The sequence below is a fragment of the Cucumis melo genome, chromosome 6 (genome assembly GCF_025177605.1).
Source record: "Cucumis melo cultivar AY chromosome 6, USDA_Cmelo_AY_1.0, whole genome shotgun sequence".
Lineage (NCBI taxonomy): Eukaryota > Viridiplantae > Streptophyta > Magnoliopsida > Cucurbitales > Cucurbitaceae > Cucumis > Cucumis melo.
This window is the reverse complement of record NC_066862.1, coordinates 24656591-24684407: the sequence shown is the minus strand read 5'-3', so window position 1 is coordinate 24684407 and position 27817 is coordinate 24656591. Positions and strand designations below refer to the sequence as shown.

Here is a 27817-nt window from a genome sequence, read left to right as displayed (position 1 = left end):
AAGCAATGAGACCTCATATTAACTCAAGTCAAGTTCTCCTACAATCATATGAAGAATCGAACAAGTCACCGTTTGAAATTGTTTACACTAAATTACGTAAACTAACTGTTGATCTTGCTATTATTCCTTTTAACATTGACCTTCATTTGGAAGAGAAACATGGTGGAAAAAATAGCTAAGGTTTAAAGAATTGGAAAAACGAATGAAGAATTGAGCAACCAAATTGAGAAAACGAATGAAGAATACAAGAAACAAGCAAATAAACATAGAAGATTCAAAAAAATTCAAAGGAGAAGATCTAATATAACATATCTTCGAAAAGTGAAACTTCTAACTGAAAAATACAATAAATTACAACCAAAGAAGATGACTCTATAAAATAATAAGAGTTCGGAGAGACAATGCTTACAAGATCGATTTACTAGACAACATACATATTAATCTCGTCTTCACGTAACCGATATCTTTGAATATTTTCCACCTGACCAACCAGACATTTCTGCCTAAAACTTGATGACAAGTTTTCCCTAGGGGGTTTAAGCTATAATTAGTTGGTTAATTAGCTGCTGAATTTTTTTGAAAAGGTCACCTTGTCTTGTAAAAACCTTAGTATAAAACATAGGCTGTTAATATTTTTAAAGCAGATCATTAATCAAAAATATCCTGAGTTCTTGTTTCTGTGTTACCTCTCCAAGGACACAACAACAGGTTAAGAAAATTATCTCTAATAATAAGACTTTTTGAGTGACAAAAACCAATGTTACAAGATATGTAGAGTCTTTGAATGTCCTAACAAGTTTATACCCACGACCACAAGTCAGAAAGCTGAAAAAAGGGTAAAAAATGGCAAGACCTCCCCAGTTGAACTTTATAAACCCCTCTTTGTGACACATGGCACAAAATGTTCATTTGGCATAATAGGATTGCCCTTTCTACATGAGATACCTGAAATGAAAATATTAAAACATATTTCAACCATACAATAAGCATAAGAAAAACAGCCATATCCTCGGTGAGATTTCCAAAATAACAAAACTGATGCAATAAATCTTGCAAGTAAAATATAACTACACTCCAGATTCGAATCAAGTTCAGAAACACACCAAAGAGCAGCATTTCTACGAAGAAGGGGTAAATGCATGAAGCAAACTACTAAGCTTGCATCACTAAACTGTTGAAGTGGAAAACTTTCTTGAGCAGCAATTTTTCTTCATTTGCACTGCCAACACTATCTACAGTTGAATTTCATGTTTCATGCTCTAGCGCTAAGATACACTCCGAGAAAGGGCAGGAATAGGTTTGGCCTTTCCATTTCTCAAGGATTGAGACCCTGCCTTGCTTTCAAGACAAGCTCCTCTGTAGTTGGTCCTATAATCTCATTGGCGCGTTTTAATCCAACACAGTAATAACGTCCAATTGTATCCTAAATTTAAAGTCAACAGAGAAAGAATCAGATGAAGATCATGGACACCTTCCATATGCACCACACTATCAACTTACCCTCAAATACTATATGTGTAAATATCCATTAAAACCATGCTAGGCAATCATCAAATATTCCATTTAGTCAATGAGCATCTACTCAGAAGAATCCTGATGCATTCATATAATTAACGCAATTTACGTACAAAGTGTTGTTGTTGATCCCTTCCTCACTTAGAAACAGAGTAATATACGACATTCTTCTTACTTTTCCTCAAATTGCTTTCACTACTTTTTCTAAATTGCTTTTATAAATTTTTTTGGATCAATTTTCATCAGTAAGAAAAATGCTTATAACTAACCCGAGAAACGATTCCCAATTTCTCCAACTTTTGAACAGCATCGTCCACTTCAAAGTTGCAGTGTTCTCCAAACTCTTCTTTGATCAACTCCTCACACCGTAGATCAAGATCCTATTTGCCATCATCATAAAATTACTTTTCTCCGTAAATTTCAGATAATCCACATCAATGTTTCCAAACATAATCAAAGAAAGCAAGAAAACAAAGCAGCGGCTGAAGAAATTACTTCTAAAGTAGCTTTGCCTTGCTCCATCAGTATAAAGAAGGAAATGATCACTTCTTTAACCTAAACACAAAGGGAAAAAACTCATTATAAGTATTGACTAACAGTATATGCATAAGGGTATGCCACTTGCGTACCTCAGAAAAACTCCAGCCTAGTTCATACAGATATCATATAAAAATGAATCTCCAAAAAACAGCTAGAGAAATAGAGCAATGAGCTAATATTTAATTTCGTCAGCATTTCTAAAGCGCCTTAGAAATCCTGTCATGTTTCTTAACATAATGATGCTCTTAATCAAGAAAAGGTGAAGATGATTACCATCGTTTACCAGCAGTAGGGAGGGTTTTCATCTTCAACTTTATTATATTACCTCAAACGTAGGATCCAACAATTTGTGGGTTAAACCAAACCCAAAAAAAACTAAATCAATAGGCATCTAAATATTGATTTCAGAAAAGCAGTTGTTGTATACGCAATTCATCGTTTTCTCTATTTGTTGCTCAAAGTTTATTAAATGGTTAAAGCAAAAACAACCAAAGTAATAACAAATCAATAGGCCTCTAGTCACCAAAAACAGATGCACATGCAAACAGAAGCTAAAACAGCGAGTCATAGTATGTACTCACTATTTTCCCATGTATTATCACATTTTTCACGTGAGCTACTTGCAACATGACCAAACACTAGCCTCTAAGAAAACATACCCTTCAATTATTCAATTACAAACTACCATGGCTTGTACTTAAACAAAACAGTGGTTGACTAAAAGATTGGCTTTTGTTGCTCGACTTTTCACCATTTCTCCATGGATTGCTCCATTTTTCTATCTATCAATCAGACTGGCAGAAGGACTAAACGATACATACAGTACAGGAAAAATCCCTCAGAAGACCAAGCTTCTTGAAAAATGAGCAAAGCACTGCCCTATAGAAACATACCCTACAATGATTCAATAACAATAATTCATTAAATGATTGGACTTCTCTTAGCCAACAAATGCCCAAACTAGAGGGTAATTTTGTGAGAATGAACAGAACCCATTGGCTTTCCAGAAGGTCCCAGCTGGAAAATGAAGACGGAACCACACTATCATTCTAGAGTTTCAGACTCCTTTCAGAGATTCAGAAAGAGACAAGTAAAGATATAGTCCAATTACGAGCATAGCATGCATTTTAATCCTTTTTCTCAAACTCGGAAATTTATGTCTCGATACAATATTCACATTTGACAGACAAGAAATTCATAATATACTTACTTCCTGTTGGATCACATCGTCGCACAAATGAAGAAGTGTTCCCCTTCCACTATCCAGCTGTTTGTCATACATGGATTGTGTAATTAAGTTCTGATATGTAGCCATGTTTTGCTGAAACCTATAGATTTAAAAACAAAAATGGCCAGAGTATACATGCATTAGAGAAATCAACAAAACTGATAATCAGAGCAAGATAAACTATTAGGAATAGCCTCCCAGTTGCACATTATTTAAGTATAAAACAGACAGGTTGTTTACCTCCCAGTGGTTGGAGTGGGTTACTATAGCCCAGTCCATGTTTGGGCTTCACTTGTGGTAGTTTGTGTTTCCAACCATTAAAACCTACAATTAACTACAGATTACTATTTCAAATCTCTCTTTGTTAACATGTTTATTATTTCCTACTCATTCTCTCTTTCCCTCTTTGCTACAGTAGGTTCACTATTTCCAGCTCAAACTAAATTAGTCTACATCCCAAACATAAACCATTATGATAGTTTGCAGCCTATACCCAACCCACCCCCCTCAATTACTATTCACCTCCCTCTTAACCTTCAAGGTATTGCCAATATCCTCCGTGAACATGGCCTTTTATTATGGCCATTCCACCTCTCCTACTAAAATTAAAATCCCAAAAAACACAACTCCGCTTCTGTGAAAAAAGAAAAGTTGCAATTTGAACTACAGGGACTACAGTCATCAATCCACTATGACAAAACAGCCACGTTGGCTATACAGAAGGGTACCACTTTTCACCCATGAAGTTTCTCACATGGAATGTCTGTGGTTTACGTTCCTGGAAGAAGCAAGCTTTGGTTAAGAAGGTGATTCAACAACAGTGCCCAAGTATTGTCCTCCTTCAGGAAACAAAGCTGTAAGTGGATGGCTTTTTGGTTAAATCTATTTGTAGCTCTTCTTTTATTTGGTTGTGGACAGCTCTCGACACCATTGACTCTTTGAGGGGATTCTTATACTTTGGAGCGCACCTGGTTACAGGATTCAAGACATCATTCAAGGCTGTTTACTATGTCCATTCGAGTCTTTTTTTCCTTTTTTTTTTTTTTTTGAATGGAAATGAGCCTTTTTGTTAATAATAATAAAAGAGATTGATGCTCAAAGTACAAGAGTATTATACTAGGAGGAAAAAGGACTATAGGAAAAATACAGCCTATAACTGAAACAACAAAGGGTAAACCTGGGCAACACAAATATGATTTCCATTCAAGTCTTTTTGGCTAATGGGTTTTCTTTTTGGCTTACAGCAGTCTATCGATGTTACCATCAAGAATGTTGGCAGGAGCTTGATGAGGTGGCTGGCTTGACTTGGTGGTGACTATTGATTATTGGCGGTGGTTTTAGTTGATCTGCTAGTCATGGGAGAAATCACATGATCACTCAATCTCTGCTAGTAGGCGAGTGTTTAATCAGTGGATCTCCAATTATCAGTTGTATGATATCCTGTTGGACGATGGCTGTTATACTTGTCTTGCTCAGGACCAACCTCTTATCTTTCCTTACCAAACAAATTCCTTGTTGCAAACGCTTGGCTTTCCAAATTCATTGTTGTGACCTTCCACCATCTAGATCGAGTTATGTCTCATCATTTTCCTCTGGCTTTATCCTCTAGTAGTATTGATTGGGGTCCATGCCCCTTTCACTTTGAAAATTCATGGTTACAAATTCCGTTCTTTCATGCTTTGGTGGAGAATTGGTGGACTAACATCCCACTTCTAGTTGGCCTGACCATGGATTGATGACGAAACTGAAAGAACAGACATTTTTTCTTTGTGATTGGGCGTAAAACTGTCACCTTGAGACCAGGAACCTCCCTTCCCTGATTTCACATTTTGCCGCTTTGAACACTTTGGAGGATAATGGATAGCTTAATACAGATCAGATTTCCTATCGATGATTACTCTGAGAACATATTTGAAAAGTTGATTGCACAAGATGTATACTGGATGCAACGTTGTAATGAAATGGAGATAAAAATACCACTTTTTCCACTGTATTTTTGTTGCCCGTAAGTATAAGAGTTCATTCACCAAACTTCTTTCCAAAGAAGAGGAGAGTCTGGTGACAGCATCTGATATCGAAGTTGAAATTCTTCATTTTTATTCCAATTTATCCTTTAAGGATGGCTATCAGAGCATTATTCCCACTAACATTGGTTGGTGCCCTATTAGAGTTGAGGACGCATATGAATTAGAACGCCCTTTCACTGAGGAAGAGGCTTTTTCTGTAGTTTCCTCTTTGGGAGTTAGTAAGTCCCATAACCCAACGGTTTCCCTAAAGAATTTTTAAAATTTTTCTAGCCTTCTCTCAAGCAAGACATTAAGAACATGATTATTGACTTCTACTCTTATGGTTCTATCAATGCATCATTAAATGAAACTCTCATCTGCCTCTTCCCGAAGGTCGACTCTAAATTTGTCTTTGATTATCAGCCTCCTAGTCTCATTCTATGTGCTTATAAAATGTAGCCGGTGTCTTGTCTAATCATTTGAAACTTGTGCTCCCATCCACCATTTCTGATAAACAGCTGGTTCTGTTGCTTAAAGATTTTGGATACATATTTTCTGGTTGTTGATTGTCTGAGTCATCTCTTGAACCAATCAGCTAGGAGTCTCTAATTTATCTTTTGAATCATCTTCAATTTGCTGATATGATACTTTAGTATTCTCCATCGTGGACCATGTTGCATTGAATTGTCTTTTTAATACTGTTCATATTTCCTAGCATACATCTAGGCTTAAAGTTAATCTATCTAAGAGTGAGCTGCTTGGATTCTGGGCACCTTTGGTTGTAAACAGAGTTGTGACCATCAACCTATTTGGGCTTGCCTTTAGGAAGAAATGCTAAATCGGACAGTTGGAAATATACATTTATCTCTGAAGGCAGCCGTCATACTTCTACTCCAGCTATCCCAGCTACTTCTGTAGTAAACGTGTGGACTTCAGATTTGGGCCCATGGTCATGGGTTTCACATTTTCGTTCCAATCTTTCAAATTTGGAGATTATTGAATAGTTTACAGAAGTGGTCAACAGAAGTTAATGATTAAATTGAAAAATGCATCAAAGAGAGTATGGTACTAACGTGAAATATGTCTTTGCACAGTAACCAATAACTGTTGAGAGGACAGCGAAAATGACCCAAAAGTCAGCCTTGGGCATCTCAATTGAACCCACAACGGCAACCTATAAATACTCAAACAGTAAAAACAAGTAAACAAAATATTAAGAATTTAGTGACAACAATAGTGCACTAAATAAACATACTTAATACTAACCAGCCCAACTATAGCAGATACAATAAACTTAACCCAGTCCATTGGAGTCAGTCCTGGATTCTTCTTTTCAGGCTGTCACCAAAAATTCGTCACTGATCTTCTCACACAAACTTTTCAACAAACAAAAAAGAATGATGATTAAAATAGAGAATTAACATACAAGTACTATTTCCATATCAGCCATTGGAATGTTTTTAAAATGCTTGACATATATTCCTCGTTCAGGTTTTGACTTTGTACTTGCTCGCCTGAAGAATTACCATTCCTTTTAGATATCAACGAACTGTACTTTAAAATAATTGGAAAAAAGGAAAATTTCTGATGAACAATCAGCTCAGATGGCAATAGATACTCTTTGACAAGAAAATCTGAAAAGCTGGTTGATTATTAGTAATAAAATGAAAATGAAATTCCCACTAATATGCACCGATAACGAACAACACAGCTACAATAGTAAGACAAAATCATCGATATATAACCTTCCTGTCATTAAGGACTACAAACTCCACAGTGTAATTAAATATCCCCCTCAGTCTGACCTCAAACCAACACTTCAAATTCAATTAGCCAAAAGAAGAATCAAGTTTTGTAATCAGATCCTACATAATCTAAAATGAAGCTTCAAAATATAATGGGGCATGCATAGTTCGAAGCAATAGAGCAGTACCTGTAAACTACAATAATCCTATCAAAGGTAGGTTCTTGAATGGTAACCTTGCCCAGCAAATTGCTAGCACTGCGAAAACAGGGGGGTTAATCTTGCTTTTCTAAGTCGATTTCTGTTTAAAGTAGTATAGAAAAGAACTAGGAAATTCAATGAGTGAACTGCATTTTTCTTATTAGTCCTGTTCCCAACTAAACCCCAGAATAACATATGATTAGTCTTTTGCTTTAATTTTTCTTTTTTTATTCATTCCATCAACATAAAATTTGTGTAAGCATGATCCAACTGCATTCGGTAATCAATTGTAAGAAAATATGCACAACCTCAGTTCCATATTCTCCAGACGAACTCTTTCAACATCTAGGTCTTGTTCAGCATCAGTGGGAATCTCATCATTCTTCTTCCTATCCTCCATAGATCGTGAACTTGGCCGTCTGCAGAGAATCTTTTCTAACCTGCAACCACACAAATCAAAAGGAGAAAACCATAGTTTTGATGGTGCTCAAACAGATGCAGTTTCATACTCTAAATGTTGCTTGGAGGCAGTTTTATCGTAAAAGTAAATGTGATGTGCTTAGAAATCTCCTTTTCATGATGTCCAACTAGAAACTGCCAATGATGGCAAAAAATCTTTGGTCTATAACAAGTTTACGCAACATAACTCTTTGATTTGATGTTTGACTAGCAAAAGTAAAATAGTTCACAGGCCTACAACTGATAGTAAATGAAATAAAATGTTCACCGATTTCAAGCACTAACTTACCTCGTTAACCTTAAGAGATATGACCAAAATCTTCCAATAAGCATGTCTACTTTCTCCATGAAAAAGAAATCACTCGTTCGGTCAATTCCAGTTCCTCGCCTGAAAATAACATACTGACAAAAGAAACACGGTACAGATGAGAGAGACAAGGATAGGCATGTGTCCATTTAGAGTGAGTTTAAGGTTATGAAGTTGAAAAGGATTATACCACTCATCAATTTCCCATGCACAGAACTGAAAAAAATATTTCCGACCACCAAATATCTCTAGTTTTCCTACAAACATTCATTTTTAGTACCAATGACAGACTTGTGTAACATACGACAAGAACCTTTGTGGCCAGCCTTGTGAACATGACCAAAGAACAGCAAAGTAGTTTAAAACTACAATCCTAGCTTTATTTCTGTCTATGAATCTCTGCATCAAAACTTTGACCTAAGAAAATAAAGGGATTGAAAGCGGGAAATAGAGCCAGACTTTGGCACCTGAATCATAAATCATCTATATCTTATCGATATCTATATTAAATCTATATCTATATTATGTATAAAAGCATGGATGAGCAGAAACTTTTTGTTCCAATTATGTCCTTTCATTATAAAGTTCTTCATTACTATTTTAGCGGCAATTTTATCATTTAAATACAAAATGAATGTAGTTAATGGCTAACTAAATTAATTCTTTATCATTAAATTAATTCATTTTCATTTTAGTTGTTTTATTAATAAAAAGATTGAGTGATGTGATGATTTATAGTTTACTTTTATGTTGTTTAATTTATACATTTATTACTCTCCTTCCACTGCTCCTCTCTCTAGATGTACCTCTAGAAAAGACTCACATTTCTCTCTAATTAATTCTCTTATTAATTAAAACTTCTCTCTTCCTCATCCATTTTTTTCATCTTTCTCTTAACCTTTTATCTCCCAACTATTCACCTCTCCCCTTTTCTCTTATCATCTCTTCTCTATCTCCCAACCTTTCAATTTCCCCTTTGAAATTTTTGGGTATAAATATCTTATTATTTTCTCCATTCATGCTCATAAGGCACACAGCAGAAAACTGATCTCTTCTCTCCAATAGATGTTTCCTTGTTTTCTTTAACGAATATTTCTTCTACCTATGATAAGAAATAATGTAAACTGTTAGAAGCCGTATGTTAGAATCAGTATGGCTTTTCCCTTAAGAATATTTTTGGAAAGAATAATATAGAAAGATTTAAATCTTTTCTAAATCTTTTCCTTTCTTACTCCTATTGTATTCTATTTATTCTCTCTCTTTGTACCTATTGTATTCCTAAGAGAAATAATAAAAACTAAAGTATCGTAGTTTTTCTCCCGGTTCTCGGATTTCCACATAAGCCTCGGGTTGTTGTTAATTGCTTTCAATATGGTATCAGAGGAAAGTAATAACGAAACCCTAGAAAATAACCTAGGAGAAACCCAGATCGAAACTAAACCCGTCATTGCCGCCGCCACAGGATCGCCGCCGCCATGGAGAAATTGCTCCAAAACCTACAGAAACCGCCGATCTATCCAACGAGAGTGGTTTCGCAGCCGTACGTGCTGCTCCTGTCCGGCGCGTGGGCCCACGCACCGTCGGATGTCCAACCGTCATACCCTTCCGGCCATCCGCATCCTCTCGCACCGCCTATGAACTCCGGACAGCAACCCTCAACTGTAAATCTGTCAAATCTGTACAATAAGCATCCGCTTTATGTTGACTCTTTACAACAATCGTTGTTTTCTGGTAACAGGATTGACCAACCCCAGAACAGATCGGACATTGAAGCGGGCGAGTCTTCGACACATTCCAAACCAACCGAGTTGCCGATGTATTCCAAGAACCCAGTAACTTCGTTCCCTAATTTACCGTCAGATTATATAACTGGTTCCTTGGGTTCGTCTACAAGGAATTTTTCAGGTGAAAAATTAAATGGGCAAAATTATTTCTCTTGGTCCCAATCAATAAAGATGTTCCTCGAAGGTCGCCGCCAGTTCGGCTTCTTAACTGGAGAGACTGTACGTCCTCCACCAGGAGACACCTTGGAACGACTCTTGAAAGGGGAGGACTCACTTATTCGGTCCATGCTGATTAATAGTATGGAACCACATATCAACAAGCCTCTACTATATGCAGCCACAGCAAAAGATTTTTGTGGGATACAACTCAGACCCTTTATTCGAAACGACAGAATGTCTCTCGGTTGTATACACTGCGAAAACAGATCCATAATTGCAAACAGGGACCCTGGACGTGGCTACCTATTTTAACAAGCTCTCTCTCCTCTGGTAAGAGATGGATTTGTGCAGAGAGACAATATGTTAAACTTGAAGAGGCTGACCGTGTTTATGACTTCCTTGCAGGATTTAATCCCAAATTAGATACTGTTTGTGGTCGTATACTCGGACAAAGACCTCTTCCCTTCCTAATGGAAGTGTGTTTTGAAGTTCCCTGGAAGAGGATTGCACTAATGTCATGGGTGTACTGACTACCCCTACCATTGACTCCGCTGCCCTTAGCGCTCGGTCCTCAAATCATGATAGTGACAAGAATAATGGGAAGTCAATCCATGTGTCTGAGCATTAAAGAAGCAATGGCACACCACGATCGTCCCCCAGGAGGTAAGAAACGGTCCTCCAACGAGAAACAGAATTCAGGACATGCCTAGTGAGACTATCCCTACCAGCACTTCTCAATCAACTGGTCCTACTGCAAGCCAGACCAAGACTCCGACTCTGGGTGCCATTGCTCAGTCAAGTCAGTCCCTTGGACTTATTAGCGTTGATGGGAAGAATCCCTGGATCTTAGACTTAGGGGCTACAGATCACTGGACAGGTTCTTCGGAACACTTTATCTCGTATGCCCCATGTGCCGGTAATGAAAAAATCTGAATAGCCGACGGCTCTCTAGCTCCGATCGCAGGCAAAGGACAAATAGCTCCCTTTGACGGTTTTGCTTTACAAAATGTTTTGCATGTCCTTAAACTGTCTTACAATTTGTTATCTATAAGCAAGATCACTCGTGAGTTGCATTGTAAAGCTATATTCTTACCTGAATCGGTTTATTTTCAGGAATGAGCTTGGGAGGACGATTGACATTGCCCAGCATAGCAGAGGACTTTACATCCTTAATGAAGATACCTCCTATAGTAGTTTCTCTAGGGTTAATCTACTGTCGTCCTACTTTAGCACTTCTAAACAAGATTGTATGTTGTGGCATTTTCGACTGGGTCACCCAAACTTTACATATATGCAATATTTATTTCCCCACCTTTTTCCTAAACTTGATGTCTCTTCTCTATCTTGTGATGTGTGTATCCGGGCTAAACAACATTGGGTCTCTTTTCTCTCACAGCCATATAAACCTACACAACCGTTTACCCTCATCCATAGTGACGTTTGGGGTTCTTCCAAGGTTACCACCTCATCGGAAAAGCGGTGGTTTGTAACTTTCATCGATGACCATACCCGTCTTACCTGGGTCTACCTTATCATAGATAAATCCAAGGTTTCATCCATTTTCCAAAACTTCTATCATACTATTAAAACACAATATCATACAAAAATTGCAATTTTTCGGAGTGATAATGGTTGGGAATTCCAAAACCATAACCTTAGTGAATTTCACCAAAGGGATTGTTCACCAAACCTCGTGTGCCTATACTCCTCAACAAAATGGAGTGGCCGAACGAAAAAACCATCACCTTGTGGAAGTAGCCCGTTCTCTTATGCTTTCCACTTCCTTTCCATCATAACTGGTGGGAGATGCTATTCTTACAGCCGCTCACTTAATCAATAGAATGTCTTCTCGTATCCTCCACCTTCATACTCCCTTAGATTGTCTTAAGGAGTCTTACCCCTCTACTCGTCTTGTTTCTGAGGTTCCTCTTCGTGTGTTTGAGTGTACCGCTTATATCCATAATTTTGGCTCTAATCAGACCAAATTTACCTCTCAGGCTTAGGCTTGTGTGTTTGTTGGGTATCCCCTTCACCAGCGCGGTTATAAATGTTTTCACTCGTCGTCTAGGAAATACTTTGTCGCTATGGATGTTACCTTCTGTGAGAACCAACCCTACTTTCCTGTTAGCCATCTTCAGGGGGAGAGTGTGAGTGAAGAGTCTAACAGCACCTTTGAATTTATTAAACCTACTCCTAGTACCGTATCTGACGTTGATCCTCATTCCATAATCTTACCCACAAACCAAGTTCCTTGGAAGGCATATTACAAAAGGAATCTCAGAAAGGAAGTTGGGTCCCCTACTAGTCAACCGCCAGCTCCAATCCAAGACTTCGAACCTCCTCGAGACCAAGGTATGAAAAATCCTACAGAACCTTGTACTAATAATACAATGAGTGAGAATGATAGGTCTGATGTTGCTGTTCTTGAAAATATGGAAGAAAAGAACCGAGGTGATGAGACTGAGGTTAGAATAGAAACCAGTAACCATGAAGCTAAACAGGGTCATACAAGGAAACTTGATGAGTATGATCCCTCTCTTGACATTCCAATTGCTTTGAGAAAGGTACCAGATTCTGCACTAAACATCCCATTTGCAACTATGTTTCCTATGATAATCTCTCTCCACAGTTTAGAGCGTTTACAGCAAGCCTTGACTCTACCATAATACCGAAAAATATCTATACTGCTCTAGAGTGTCCTGAATGGAAAAATGCTGTTATGGAAGAGATGAAGGCTCTTGAAAAGAATAGAACTTGGGAGATCTGTGCTCTACCCAAGGGACATAAAACTGTAGGATGCAAATGAGTGTTCTCTCTCAAATACAAAGCAGATGGTACGCTTGATAGACACAAGGCAAGGTTAGTTGCAAAGGGATTTACTCAGACCTATGGTATTGACTATTTAGAAACCTTTTATCTAGTTGCTAAGTTGAATACTGTTAGAGTCCTGTTATCTGTTGCTGTAAACAAAGATTGACCTCTATACTAACTGGATGTTAAGAATGCTTTTTTGAATGGAGCCCTTGTGGAGGAAGTTTACATGAGCCCTCGCCAGGATTTGAAGCCCAATTTGGTCAGCAGGTGTGTAAACTCCGGAAATCCTTATATGGTCTGAAACAGTCTTCGAGAGCATGGTATGAAAAATTCACTACCTAAGTCAAGTCCCAAAGGTACAGTCAAGGACACTCTGACCATACTTTATTTACAAAGGTTTCCAAGACAGGGAAGATTGCTATTCTAATAGTTTATGTGGATGACATTGTTTTGACTGGAGATGATCAAACAGAAATCAGTCAACTAAAGCAGAGAATAGGTGATGAATTTGAAATCAAGGATTTGGGAAATCTGAAATAATTCCTTGGAATGGAGGTGGCCAGATCTAAAGAAGGTATCTCCATGTCTCAGAGAAAATACACTCTTGATTTGCTAACCGAGACAGGTATGTTGGGATGTCGTCCTACTGATACTCCTATTGAATTCAACTGTAAACTAGGAAACTCTGATGATCAAGTTCTAGTTGATAAAAGAACAATATCAGTACCTTATAGGTAAATTAATTTACTTATCCCATACTCGTCATGATATTTCCTTTGCTGTGAGTGTTGTCAGCCAGTTTATGCAGGCTCCCTATGAAAAACATATCAAAGTTGTTAACAGAATTATGAAATACTTGAAAAATACACCTGATAAAGAGTTGATGTTTAGAAAAACAAATAGAAAGACCATTGAGACATATACTGACTCGGATTGGGCAGTATCTGTTGTTGACAGAAAGTCTACCTCCGGTTATTGTACCTTTGTGTGGGACAATCTTGTAACTTGAAGGAGTAAGAAGCAAAATGTTCCGGCCAGGAATAGTGCAGAGGCTGAGCTATGAGTTTGGGAATATATGAGGAAATTTGGCTCCAAAAAGTCTTGTCAGATCTTCATCAGAAATGTGAGACACCATTGAAGCTTTTTGGTGATAATAAAGCTGCTATTAGTATTGCTAACAACCTAGTTCAACATGATAGAACTAAATATATTGAGAATAATCGGCATTTCATGAAAGAAAGACTTGATAGTGGAAGCATATGCATTCCGTACATTCCTTCGAGCCAACAGGTTGCTGATGTTCTCACCAAGGGGCTTCTCAGACCACACTTCGACCTTTGTGTTAGCAAGTTGGGACTCATTGATATTTACGTCCCAACTTGAGGGGGAATGTTAGAATTAGTAGGACTTTGCCCTTAGAGTATTTTTGGAAAGAATAATATAGAAGATTTTATTTCCTAAGTCTTTCCTAAATCTTTTCCTTTCTTACTCCTATTGTATTCTATTTATTCTCTCCCTTTGTACCTATTGTATTCATAAGAGAAATAATAAAAACTAAAGTATCATGATTTTCCTTCTGGTTCTCGAGTTTCCACGTAAGCCTCGTGTTGTTAATTGCTTTCAATATAAACTTTGAAAAGAAATATATATATTTTTTAAAATTAAAGTAGTATATTTTGTTAAAAAGCAAAGTTTTGTCATAATTCAAGAATTTAACATCGATTGCAAAATTATTTTTTAATGTATTATATTATAGAATACATTAAACATTAAAACATTAATAAAAATGACTTTTAATCGTCTCCCAATTTTCCACTTTCATTTCAGAATACATTTTTTTATGCAAACATTTTTCTTCAATAAACTCATTATTAAATAATTTTAATGATAACAATAATGTATCTTTTATACCATTTTTCAAATGATGTGTCTTTTGTGTTTTTTTTAAAATTAGTTTTGTTAAATTTTGTCGTCGTGTGATCTTTTTTTATTGACTTCAAATTTTATACATTCATTTAACAAACTAAAAGAGTCACGTGTTATGCACGTGTTGAAAGACTAGTAAACTTAATAAGTGGAAAACTATAAGTGCAGGTTTGGCAAAGTCTTAAAGGCTCAAAGCAACTTGCCTTGGGGCCTTTTTATTATTTTTTAAAATTTCAAATTTACCAAGTCTAAATGCAAAATTTCTTGTGTTTAGAGGTCTGGTTTTTCATATTTTCACTTCAACTGTGCTTTCTCTTTTCAATGTAGTACTTTCATATACAGTGCGCCTTAAAAAAAAAAAGCCATGCTTTTTCTTTGCATCTTACGCTTAAGCTCCAAAAGAGTATTGCACTTTATCGCGTCTTGAGCTTTAAAAATCAATCTAAGAGTCAAAAAACGATCTTTTAATTAGTTGAAGAAACATTAAGGTTTCCAAAGTTACGTACAAATAGAGTACATACCTTGTCAACAAAGTCTGGTAGGTTGGCTTGAGGATGTGTAGCAAAATATTTCTTTAAAAGAACCTTGTCAAGCTACAAATTAGAAAGATAAACATGAGACCAGAGAAGATGATATGAAGAATATTGCTCTCGTATGAATTAAATGAATCCACCAAGATATTCTTTTTAAATTTTTGCATTTTTTACACGTACAATTCCCATTTGAGATATTAAAGCATGCATAACTGAATACAAACCTTGGATTCATCAACTGTAATAGGAAGATTTAGGAGATACTGCCCCGAAAGTGCAATTTCGATCTCCTCATCACTTGCTATTTTGAAATTGCTCTTTTCCATAACCTGTATAAAATTGAAGGCTTCCCAAAATGATCAATAGGTACTACTATCTCATTTTTCAACGTGTATGCACTTGCAAGTATAATTATAAGAATATTCCACGACATACACACATGCATACTTGTTATAGTATCTCTAATTACTCCACTCAACCTGCTGATCTCCTTTTTAAACCATAGCCCTTGTGCTTAACCCTATTTAGTTATTTAGAAGAGAAACATTACCGAGTTCAGAAACACAGATTGAGAACAGGGATCAATTACTTGGATGATTAGTAAATACACTATGGGCGTTAGAATTTAAGGGCTTGTTGTTTGTTAAAAGCTCAAAGGGTATTTATGTAAATTATTATACCCTAGTTTTTTTTTTTTGCCTTTTCTGCTAAGGCTCCTGCTGCCTATTAATTCTTTCCCTTTGTATTTTTCTGATGATTTTTCTCCCTGTGCTAGGGTTTCCACGTATCTTGGTGTGTTCTCTTTTTCGTCTTTGGTATCAAAGTAAGGTGACAACGAAACCCTAGAAACCACCCTTAATGGAACCCGAATAGAGGAGCAAATAATGGAGGACCCCACTACCGGCGAGACGACAGTCGGGGTCAGTGCCACTATTCAAGCTGTCGTTGATGCTGAAGTTCCACCGCCATGAACCAGCTTCTCCGCTAGCTTTAGATCATGCTGACCGGTGGGGTTGCCGAATGAAAAAACTGTCACCTTAAGGAAGTAGTGTAAACCCTAGAATACCCGAGAGAGTTGTTTAGTATATTGGTTAAGTTGTGTTCGTGGTTTTAGAAAGAGAAGCTTGAGAGGAAATTTTTTGGTTTAGTATATTGGTTAAGTTGTGTTTGTGGTTTCTGAAAGAGAAGTTTGAGAGGAAATTTTTTTAAGTGTTGGAAGGGAGAATTTATAGTGGGCGGCCAAAGGAAAAAGGAAGGAAGGGAGGGAAGTTCAAAATTTTGGCCAAAGTGTTGGACATGGAAGGCTAGGCGTTTTGAGTGTGCTAGGTGTCAAGGGCATAATCGTCCAAGGTATTATTTACCGATGGCCGTATGCCCGAATACCCCCAAATCACTTTATCTTTATGTCTTGAAAGTAGTTTAGGTTAATTCTTTCGTTTAGGTGTCGCCGAGTCACAGTGTGACATTTCGGCTTTTTCATATGCAAGCGTGCCAAGGCCAAAAATCTCAATATGTACTATAGGGGGTACATGACTAGTCCGACCCCCGCCCAAGCCTTGTCGCACTCTTTGCAAGTTAAGCTATTTTCTTTGCAATTGACAGTCTTCAATGCTTTCTTTATGATGTTTTCAACTATTTAATTTCTCTTTCCCGTTTTATAAAAACATTTTCTCAAGAACGAGGAGGGAGGCTACATCATACCGCGAGTTTGTCCGCGGATTCCGAATTTTGAACGGCTGACTTGTTGATCGAGCTAAACAAGTGCCGCACAATCGTGTTGAGAAGTTACGATTGTGACACTAGGCGGCAAAGAACCTCTGAAGGCCATGTCCTAGGCGTCCAAAGAGTGACATGAGTGTTAGGCATTAAGCATGATTGGACAGCCAACCAAGAAAACCTCTAACAGTAAAGAGTTGGGCAGCAAAAACACCCTAGGCGAGGAAAGCATGCTAGGCGGCCAAGGGTTTGTGTGATACGACCAAGATATGGCCAAAGAACCTCTAAAGGACAAGTTAAGACAAGCTAGTCGCTTATGGCTAGGCGGCATGGTGTGTGTGTGACGAGAGGCTAGGCTGCAAGGTTTAGTCGAAAGCTTTGCGAGTTGATGTGGGATGCCATCTGACCAAATGAAGCTCTAGGCGTTCTGGTAGTGTTCGTTGGAGTGTATTCCAAATGTCTAGGCATGCAAAGAAGTAAAAAATGGCAAGCACGAAATGTCTTAAGGAAACCATGCAAGGACCAATATATAAGGTAACTTTGAGGAGGAAGTTCTACCATTTCATTCGTGCGTGTTTTGTGATTCCAGTTGCAAAAGCTCCCAAAATGAGTTTAGTTTAATGGGTTAGGCTGCTGAAAAAAGGGGACGTGAGGAAGACATTCATCCATTGAAGGAAAGCCTTTAAAGTCATTTATCGGGTAAACTAAAGCAATGTTGATTCGCCAGAGGCTAGAGAGCTCATTAATTCGAATTTGGAGCTGGAATTTTGAGGTAATGTAATTAAGAGGATAAGAAACAAGTTTGTAGTGGAAAATTTCTTGATTTTAGCTATGGATTTTAAGTTGTGAATTTTTAAATTTGAGTCTAGACTTTTAAAGGTAATTTGAAGCTTAGACCATGAGTGTCAAGGTTGAGCGTTGAAGCTGGGCAGCAAGGCTAGGCGAGCTGGCTTGAGTCACGGCCTTTTGAGAGCTTAATTGCGCACAGCAAGGCATTTGTGTACTGCCGTTGCGGCAAGGCAAAGCATGCAGCTAGCGCCTAGGGCATACAGTTAGCCAGCACTGCCCAGGGCCATGCCATGGCCTGCCTATGTGCGCACGTAGCATGCCCATGACAGTGTCATGGCAGGTGCTGCGGGTGTATGCTAAAAATGAGTTTTTGGATTTTTGGTGAATTTTAAGTGGTTTGTTGATATTTTGAAGTATGAGAAGATTAATTTGGAATATTAATTCCTTTGTTTCAGACCAAGAAGAGGAAAAGGGAAATTCTTAAGCCAAGGAGTTGGGCTACAAGTTGTGAGGGACTAAATGCATTTAAATAACTATTTCTAAACATGAGTTTCTAGCTAAAAGTTTCTAAATATGCTTTGAGATATTTAAAAGATATTCTTGACTGATTTAGTAAATGATTTGCAAAGCATGAGTTTAATAAAGAGTTACAGTAGCGTGTTTTCTAAGCCAGATTTGTAAAGCTGAGTTCTAAATGTTTAAGCAAGCATGTTTCCAAGCTATTTACAATATTTTGATCTAAAGCAAGTATTTATAAAAGCGTGCTTTTAAAGTAAATATTTCAAGAATGTTTTACATATATCAATACCCGATTGATACTTTCTACCTACTCGAGTTACGTGCTTTTATGTTCCATTTTGATGCGAGGGCTATAAGGTCTGACAAGGCAATAAGACCTATGGTTCCCAGGTACAATTATTGTACCTAAGGGACAAAGGTTACAAATTAAATTGTGCCTGCTATATTGAGAGTTTATGTCAAATGACAATGTGGTGAGTTTTCACCCAAGTTACAGATATGGATGGGTTGTTGTTCTGAATTAAAGCTTTATGAAATGTATTTAATTGCTTGCATAGTTTCAAAGCTAAAAGCATTGAGCATAACTATTTAGAAAAGCACGTTTTCATAAAATGGTCACTCACTAAGTTTCTCAACTCATTCTTTCAAAAATGTTTTAACTTTCCATATAGTAATCATCATGTCGAGCATGCTCTACAACTACTATTAGTGAACTAAGGTTATTTTCTTTACAGTTAGCATGTGCATGCGTATTGCATAAGTTAGAAGTCGTGGGCTTAGATAGTAAGGTTTATGTCTCGATTGTGTGTTTGTGATAACTAGATTTAAGTGTCTAGAGCACTTTGCTTGTGTTCTTTGAGTTAACAAGCATTGTTAGTTAAGAGGTTGCTGTGATAGTTAGTTTTTGGTGATGTTGTCAACATATGGCAACGCTTGCCAGCCCTCCCACCATCTTTTGGGGTCTAGGAAGAGAGGGGGTGTGACAAGTAGCCTGCTTTCCTTTGTTGTCTACTTCTAATATGAAGTGTTTGTGCTTTTTAGGCTACAATCATGGAAGAGATGAGAGTCCTTGAGAAGCAAAAAACTCAGGAGCTCTGCGCTCAAGGGCATAAAACTATGGGATGTAAATGAGTGTTTACCCTAAAGTACAAATATGATGGAATTTTAGATAGACACAAGGTAGGTTAGTTGCAAAAGGATTCACTCAGACTTAAGGAGACGACCACTCTAAGACACTTTCTCCTGTTACAAAGTACAAACCGTTAGGGTTCTTTTATCTGTTGCAGTAAATAGAGATTGGCCTCTGTATCAACTAGACATTAAGAACACATTCTTAAACAAAGACTTAAAAGAAGAAGTATATATGAGACCTCCTCCAGGCTTTGAAGCCCAGTCTGACCATCAAGGAGCATAAGCTTTAAAAATCCTTGTATTAATTGAGACAGTCGCCGAGAGCATGGTTTGACAGAACCAGGTTTACCACCTTAGTTAAGTCTCAAGGGTTCAGATAGGGACATTCGAATCACACTCTATTTACGGAAGTATCTAAGTCCGAGAAAATTGTTGTGTAGATCATCTATGTTGATGATATCGTGTTATTTGAAGATGTCAAGGTTGAGATTGTCCAACTGGAAAAAAGGATGGGGGATGAATTTGAGATTAAAGATTCAGGAAGTCTAAAGTACTTCCTTGGAATGGAGGTAGCAAGATCAAGAAAAGGTATCTTTGTATCCCAAAGAAAGTACACTCTTGACTTGTTGACGAAAACAGGTATGGCGGGATACAGACCCGCTGATACTCCCATCGAGCTCAATGCTAAACTGGGAAATTTTGTGGATAAAGTCCCAGTTGGTAAAGAAAAATATTGATGCCTGGTGGAAATGTTGATTTACTTATCTCACACTAGACCAGATATCTCTTATATGGTGGTAGTGTTAGTCAGTTTATGCAGGCTCCTACAAGGAACATAGGAAGGCAGTGAACTGAATTCTAAGATATTTGAAAATGACTTATGGTAAAGATTTGATGTTTCAAAAGACCAATAGAAGGTATATTAAGGCTTATACTGATTTTGACTGGGCAAGGTCTATTGTTGATAGAAAATTCACTTTTGGCTACTGTACATTTGTGTGGGGAGTTGTTGCCAGAAGCAGTTCAGAAGTTGAATACAAGACAATGAGTTTGGGAATATATGAGAAGATTAGATTACAGAAGGTTTTGTCTCATCTTCATCAGGACTATGAGGTGCCTATGAAATTATTAAGTGATAATAAAGACGTTATTAGCATCACCAATAACCCAGTCCAACATGATAGAACTAAACATGTGGAAATTGACACACTTTATTAAAGAAAAAAATGGATACTAGCAGCATTTGCATTTCTTTACATTCACTCAAGTCAACAAATTGTTGATATTCTCACCAGGGGACTTCTCAAACAGGGATTTGATTCTTGTGTTAGCAAGTTGGGTCTTATTGACATTTATGTCCCAACTTGAGGGGGTGTTAGAATTTAGGGGCTTGTTGTTTGTTAAAAACCCCAAGGGTATTTCTGTAAATTATTATACCCTAGATTCTGTTCCTTTTTCTATTAAGGCTCATGTTACCTATTTATTCTTCCCCTTCATATTTTTCTGATTCATAAGGAAATAATAAGAAAAAGTATCTATCATGGTCTCTCTCTATACTAGGGTTTCCACGTATCTTGGTGTGTTCTCTCTTTTTCGTCTCTTTTAATAATAAGTTCTTTGAAGTTTAACACATAATCTTGGGTAGAAGTCTAGAAGTTCTGGTCCTATTTAATAATTGATAAACAAGCAACCAATGTGTCTAAAATACATATACCAACACATGAACCAGAAAAAGGAAAAAAAAAAAGAACATCCATTTTGTATATGTGAAGAACATATAGTACCTATACCAACACATGAACAAGAAAAAAATCTTCCATACAGGCAAATTTAATTTTAGACCGAAATCCTGATTCTTTTGAGGTAAGTTGTTCCTAGATTCAAGCTCCTTCTTTCTCAACCAAGTCAGACCCTCTTAGGCCACCCATCCACGTATTAAGTATTCTGTTTTTCCTTACCTTCCTGAAAGGTAAAGTTTTGCAGAGGTTCTCCATGCAAATCTCCTGTCCCTCCATTCGAAAAGATTTGTGAATTAGATTTTCACTCTATATGTAGTGTAAGCAGCAAGGAAGTCGACTATTTTACAAAGCTGAGGAGGAGGACCAGCCGCTAAAGGACCCCATAGAATCTGATCTAAATTCCCAGTTTCAGTCCGAGAAGGATCTAATTATTGAAAAGCAGGCCTCTATAATTCCCTCACAAGCACAGCACTGAGAAATTCGAGATCAATTGAAGTCTTACGTTGGAAATTGTGGAATAATTTGGTTCAATTCCTAAAAGTAGATTTGATTCTGTCTCATCAGACAATTATTATTGCATTACAGTCTTTTGGGTTGTAAGTTTTCAGCTAGGCTTCCCAGACTCGGGGCATTTCTGTCACTTCAGACTTGGAGAAGCTTGTTTGCTTGCCTTCTCTTGGTGTTTCCGCTCCGTCCATTTTGAAGCTTTTAGAGTGAAAGTTCTCAGCTGACTTTGGGCTTTGTTTTGAAAGTTATTAAGTTTTTGTTGTACTTTGTTCTCTTTTCTGTTTGGGGTTAAGAAGTTTTTGTTCGGTTCATTGGTTCTTTTGTTCTGATTGTTCCTTTAGTCTTTTAGTCTTTTCGGTCCTTTTCAGCTCTTAGTATATTTCTCATGGACTTTGAGCATTAGTCGCATTATTATCATTAATAAACAGGCTTGATTCCATTTCAAAAAAAAAAAAAAAAAGTATCTAGGATAGCTTATGCAACCTTGACAAATCATATAAAACAACCGTTTGATACAATAACATTACGTCATAAAAAAAACTAATAAGATTTTAGTATCCTATCCCCTATACTTTGTTTACTTGTCTCAATGCCACTATGCCAACTTATGTGCTGTGGTGGTTAGCACATGAAAAATAATTTCACACTACAACCTAAGATCTCAAACCCTGAGCCATAGAGTATATGTACCTGACTCATGCAAAATCCATCCTATTACCAAGGCTAAACAAGAGCAAACCATTCTTACAGGAACCAAACAAGGGAAGCTTAATCCATTGTCTGACAACAAAATGATGGCTTCCTTCTGTCTATGATTCCGGTAGGAGAAGGGGAAGGGGGGAAGATATGGAATAAAGGCAGAGGCTGTAAGAAAGGCATCCATTATTAAAAATAAAATAAAATAAAAATTGAGACATTGCAACCTCAAGGTTACAAACACTCCTAATTCATAATGATGCCACAGAGTGTTAGGAATGCCAATAAAGACTCATATTGGCTAGGGAAAGGAGAAATCTATGGCATATATGTGAGGACTGTGGACAATGACCTCCATTGGTATGACCGTATGAGGCCTTTTGAGTAAAACCTTAAAAATCCATGAGAATATGCCCAAAGTGAACAATGTCATAATTCAAACCATGGCAAGGATAGGAGAGGGTTTGGTTATCCTTAAGAATTGGTATCACAACCATGCTCTAAACCTAGTTGTACTATGGAGAAGTACTCAAGAGACAAACCAAATTAACGAGTCTTACATTGTAAATGAGTTCCTAGATGGGGCATAAAGTGCTTGTGCGTAACAAGCAAGTAGAGCTCTATCAAGACCGTGGTCTGAAAAGAGTGGTGTGACCCTATCAAGTTCAGTGGATTAATAGAAAGGGATCTTCGTTTGAGGAGAGGCTCAAGTGTGGTACTTGTTCGGGAGAGAGGATTCTTAAGAGTGCAACAAAAGTTCCACATTGGCTAAGGAAGGGAGAAATTGGTACATAAGTGAGGACAATTATCTCAATTTGTATAATGTCTTTTAGGTGAAACCAAAACCAAGGTTATGGTTTAGCCCAAAGTAGACAATATCAAACCATTGTAAAGATAGATGGAGGTTTTGTTGTCCTTTAACACACCTTTTTCCAAGGAAGTCTTGAAATCTACAAAAATATTTTTTTATTATCATAATATTTGTAAAATAATAATAATAAATAAATAATGCATTTTTTCTTTTTTTTGGATAAGAAACAAAATTCATTTATATAATTTTTTATAGACACCACCTTTCATTGAGAAAAAATGTAAGGAAAAATCTAAGAATACAAGGACATACAAAAAACCAAGTGCACAACAAAGGCAGCTCAACTAGACAAAGGGCTACAAATATACAACATGGTGTCTACAAAATAATTATAAAAGATCTTCAAAGTAAAAGCCCATAAAGGAACATGAAAATTCACGAGACCAAACATCACCATATCCCACTTCAACCTCTAAACACCCCATTGTTCCACTCACCTTAAAGATCCCACACTACACACCCCAACTAGCCGTAACAATTATTTTTGCATGAACATATAGATCTTTCCCTTACCTCACCGCGCAATGGATTGAGTGAGACAAAAGAGACCACGTCAGAAATATCCTTCCATATGTTTTGAGAAGTGTTTCTAGCCACACCTAACAAACACTCAAAAGGATGAAGACCAAACTTGCTAGTAATGATCTTGGGCTAAAGAGCATTGGGCTCAAGCACCAAAACCATTTGGCGAACAAAGCTTTATTACTGAGCCCTTAAAGTCTCAATTTATAATGCTCCAAAGGAACTGACCTCTCAACAACTTCCCATTCTAACCAAGTGCAACCATTCTCCTTCTTAGTTCTTCCCCTCCTTTCCAGAGGAAATTGTCCATTAGCTTCTCAATATCCTTACAAACTGCACATAAGGCTCTAAAAAGGACATAATATGTGAGGATAAAACTAAAACCGAGCAAACCGAAGTTAGCCTTCCAACTTTGGAGAAAAAACCCTTCTTCTAAGAGGCCAGACTTTTCCCAACTCTCTCCACCACCAAATTCCAAATGGAAGTGGACTGGAATGACTTCCAAGGATGGAGTCTAGGTAATAAGAGGGGAAGAGCCAATTTCATAAATCACAGGCCACCACTTCTGCACATCTCCTAAGCATCTCTTTCACAATTAAGACCCATAATCTGGTACTAACCCCTTGCTAATCTTAAGCATTTTCAAAGAAAGCTAAGATATGGTTCAAGATTAAGAATTTAACATCATCCCCAGAGCAAAAGAAAATCGTGTCATCATCAAACTGAAGGTGGGAAAGAGCCACATTCTCCTTATCAACCTCAAAGGACTCAGTGATCTTACCACCGACACTCTTCAGTAAAAAGTCTGCTTAGGGCGCTCACGAGAAGCAAGAAGAGAAAAGGGGATAAAGAGTCTCTTTGTCTAAGACCTCTTGAAGCCTGAACTTTCAAGCTTCCCAGAATCTTAAACCAAATCAATCAAGCACAATTAAATTAGAAAAACAAATTACTCATAATTTTGTTAGGTCTCCTACTATGGATACGTAGGCAAGGAGGAGAATAAGGGAAAAGACAATATGGTAGTTAGCGTGCTTTTTAGTGGGAAACGTTGCAAGTATATCAGAGCTAGGGAGCAAACAGGTGTACCAAGAGTACGTTGATTTGTAAGGAAGGTTTAGATTTTATTTTGTCAGTGTTACACTACTTTTGTACGAAGAAATTACTAACCCTCTCAAATTGGTTGGGTGATGTGTTTGTTTGAAACTGTTGTTTGGTTTTAAATTTCAATCTAATGGTGAGGAGAAATACTTCTCCATCACTTTTGCAAAAGATATCTCATTGGTAAACGAGCAAACTATGAGGCCCTGTACTTTGCCAAAGTCATGAAGAACATAACAGGTACAAGTTTGAAAACAGCAAAGGGTAAATGTTCAGAATAAGAATTACATAAATCCTCCTGGATGAATCAAGAAAAAATAAGTCAATTGTTAAAAAGCTGTTAATATGAACATTTAGAAGTAGTGTTCTGAAGGAACCCATTATTTTAAGTTAAATGTTGGTGCAATTTATACCGAAAGCTGATGCCAAAGATATCAATTGAGTGAAGCAAGAACCAAAGTAACTGGTCAATGTGCTTCTTAACAAAAACAATGTATTTTTGTCCAACTTCAACCATTAGTCAAAATTCCATATTTGTTATTGTCCCAATTAACTATCCAAGAAATCCCCACTTGTTGGTTTGGTACATAACTTTCAATAAAAACTCTCTCTCTCTCTCTCTCTCTCTCTCTCTCTCTCTCTCTCTCTCTTATTTTTATTCGCCTTCACAATATTTGCAAAACATGCATTTCCCTTTCCTCATATTATTTGTTTCAATCCGGCCAAAATTTGATCTTCCGAATTTCAGTTGTCATAGAACTCCTAGGAATTCAATATCCTATGTAGGTGGCCATCACAAGGTTTAAACTTATTCCCCCAGAATCTTTTTTCTTTTTATGTTCTATGGTCAATAAGTCAATCCATGATGATTGGGAAGTTACTTTAGAAAATAACTAACACCATGAACATAGTGAAAGAAGCAGAGAACTGTACAAACCTGAAATAGGTAAGAAAGGAAATTTTGTTCAAGCACATCAATTTCATCGGAGGATAGATTCTGCTGCTCCAGCTTCTGGGCTCCATGAACAGGATCAAAGAGAGAGTAGAGTTGCTGAAATCAAAACAGATCTGTCTCAATTCAAGTTCACAAGCGGAATAGTAACAGTGAAATGAAGACCTTTTATTCATGAAGAATAGTACCATCAAATCCTCAAATTGAAGAAGATACCAAGCTCGAATTGTGTACTCAATTCTCTTGCAAAGTTTTAAGAACTCTGCCCGATCAGAACTATGTTCTAGAAGACAATGAAATAATCAGCAACCCCAATTACAAAGGGAACATAATTCTCTAGGATTATCATCTCAGTTTAGCAAGCAGGTAAGGAAAAAAGCTCATGAATAGCGACCTTTTCTTAATACCTCTACTAGCGGATACTCTTATAATACAACACGAAAAGTCATGGACCAAGGAAAAGAGGTTATCATCAAAAGCAGTGTAGAATATAATAATAGCAGTACAAATAGAACATTAGCACCAGGCCATCCGAAATGGATGTTACAAAACTGACAAAAAGAGGTAGTTTGGAGAGCGGAGAAACGCAGGCAGTGAATCACACTACAGCACGGCAGAATATCTGACATAATTATTTACATGGATAACCATTATGCATATTGAAATCCTAGAAACTCATAGAACCACTGAAATTCGTAAAAAGAAAGAACCCAAAACTCATAAATCACAAAGCGAGAAGTGGTCGAACCAATTAGATTGGCCAAGGTCATTATCAGCTTCGGCTTCAACACCGGAATGACAGATTCACGCTCCAGCCGAATTACTTCCTTGTTCTTCCCCATTGTTCAGAAGCTGAAAGAGTATATGCCACTGGCCCAAGAAAGAGAGAGGCGAGACAAGAATAGTACCTGAGGGAACGGCCAAAATACAGTAAGGTTCTTTGGTATAGAACAGAAGTTTTTGAGATGAGAATATTGAATTTATGCCTTCAAAAACAAGGCAGCAGAAAAAGGAAAGAAGAAACCTCCAAATCAGCAAACTGTAACGTCTGAAACAGTGTCAAGAACAGTCCCAAGTCGATTCCAAAACAAAATCAAATCATTATTAGGATGAATAGACGCAATTATCTTATCAATAAAGACAATATATAAAGCAATTTAGGTTTTGAATCTAAAAAAAGAATTGTCTCTCGTCTCAACCAGAAAAGAATTCTCATGAAACTGAACGATCCCCGCTGGCTCCGGAGGGAAATGCTGTTTTGTTTTGTTCACACCTGTCGAACAATTTCTTAATTTTTTTATTAATTTATAAATTTACCGCCACGCGCCAGGTGGTACGCTCTCTACGCCCCTTTTCATTTTCGGTTTTCTATATATTTTTTTTCTTTTTTTCCTTTTTGTTTCTTTGTATTGCTTTCAGAGTAAGAAATATGTGGATTTTGCTTAGCCATAAATCGGAATAATGCAATTCTTTTTATGAGTGGATTAGTGGGTCAGGCTGACATGCCGACCGACAAAATCGAGGTCGGGAGGCGAATAAAATTCCCCAATTTTCCGATTTTTAATTAATTAGGTGTTAATATTTATCATGAAATGACTTATATGTCCTCTCCCTCCTTTTAGTTTTATTGTCGCTTTGACTAGTAAAATTTTATGCCAAAATAACGTGAAATTTTACGCCAAAATTTTCTACCAACGGTCGGAAAAGTGAGAAATATTGGGACATATGCCCAAGTTAAGAATCCATTCTTAAAGAGAATGATCTAATAGGTAATTTCAAGAGAAAAAAATGATGAGTTGTTAGAGTTAGTTTGTAAAATAGGATTGTAAAGATAGTTTATTATTATGAAGGTTGACCTATAAGGTTTGCCACATGCCTTATTACGACAATCCATATGACAGTGGCGGATTTAGAAAATATATTGACAGGACTAAACTATATAGGTAGAATTCGAACTAAGGTGGGAAGGGAGTTGACAGTTAGGATAATCACTAAACTAATGATAAATATTAATAATTAAATAGTTTTCTTTATGTATATTATATAAAGACAATAAAGTTG

The 27817-nt window shown here is 37.1% G+C and overlaps 1 protein-coding gene across 3 annotated transcripts; it reads right to left on the bottom strand.

Moving 5' to 3' along the window:
* Window positions 1–826: 826 nt before the first annotated feature.
* Window positions 827–27086, bottom strand: LOC103491708 (uncharacterized). Of its 3 annotated transcripts, XM_051085646.1 has the most exons (17): window positions 26956–27086; window positions 26781–26804; window positions 26505–26664; window positions 25945–26039; window positions 25742–25855; window positions 15441–15545; window positions 15205–15276; window positions 7983–8095; window positions 7543–7674; window positions 7223–7291; window positions 6716–6803; window positions 6556–6627; window positions 6363–6463; window positions 3266–3383; window positions 2011–2070; window positions 1785–1895; window positions 827–1423 (listed from the first exon to the last, which is right to left on the bottom strand). In XM_051085646.1, the coding sequence occupies exons 3-17, from the start codon at window positions 26596–26598 to the stop codon at window positions 1316–1318; spliced, it is 1452 nt and encodes a 483-aa protein (XP_050941603.1). In that variant the 5' UTR covers window positions 26599–26664; window positions 26781–26804; window positions 26956–27086; the 3' UTR covers window positions 827–1315. The 3 variants fall into 3 exon arrangements, with proteins under 3 accessions (XP_050941603.1, XP_008449987.2, XP_050941604.1); XM_008451765.3 differs by having other exon boundaries at window positions 26781–27018; XM_051085647.1 differs by lacking the exons at window positions 15205–15276; window positions 15441–15545; window positions 26956–27086 and having other exon boundaries at window positions 26781–26949.
* Window positions 27087–27817: the final 731 nt, after the last annotated feature.

Coding starts and splice junctions, on each gene's coding strand:
- LOC103491708 (XM_051085646.1), bottom strand. CDS start 26,598: ATGGGGAAGAACAAGGAAGTAATTCGGCTGGAGCGTGAATCTGTCATT. Junction 6,464..6,555: donor TATCTGCTATAGTTGGGCTG/GTTAGTATTAAG, acceptor GAGTATTTATAG/GTTGCCGTTGTGGGTTCAAT. Junction 1,896..2,010: donor AAGGCAAAGCTACTTTAGAA/GTAATTTCTTCA, acceptor GATGGCAAATAG/GATCTTGATCTACGGTGTGA.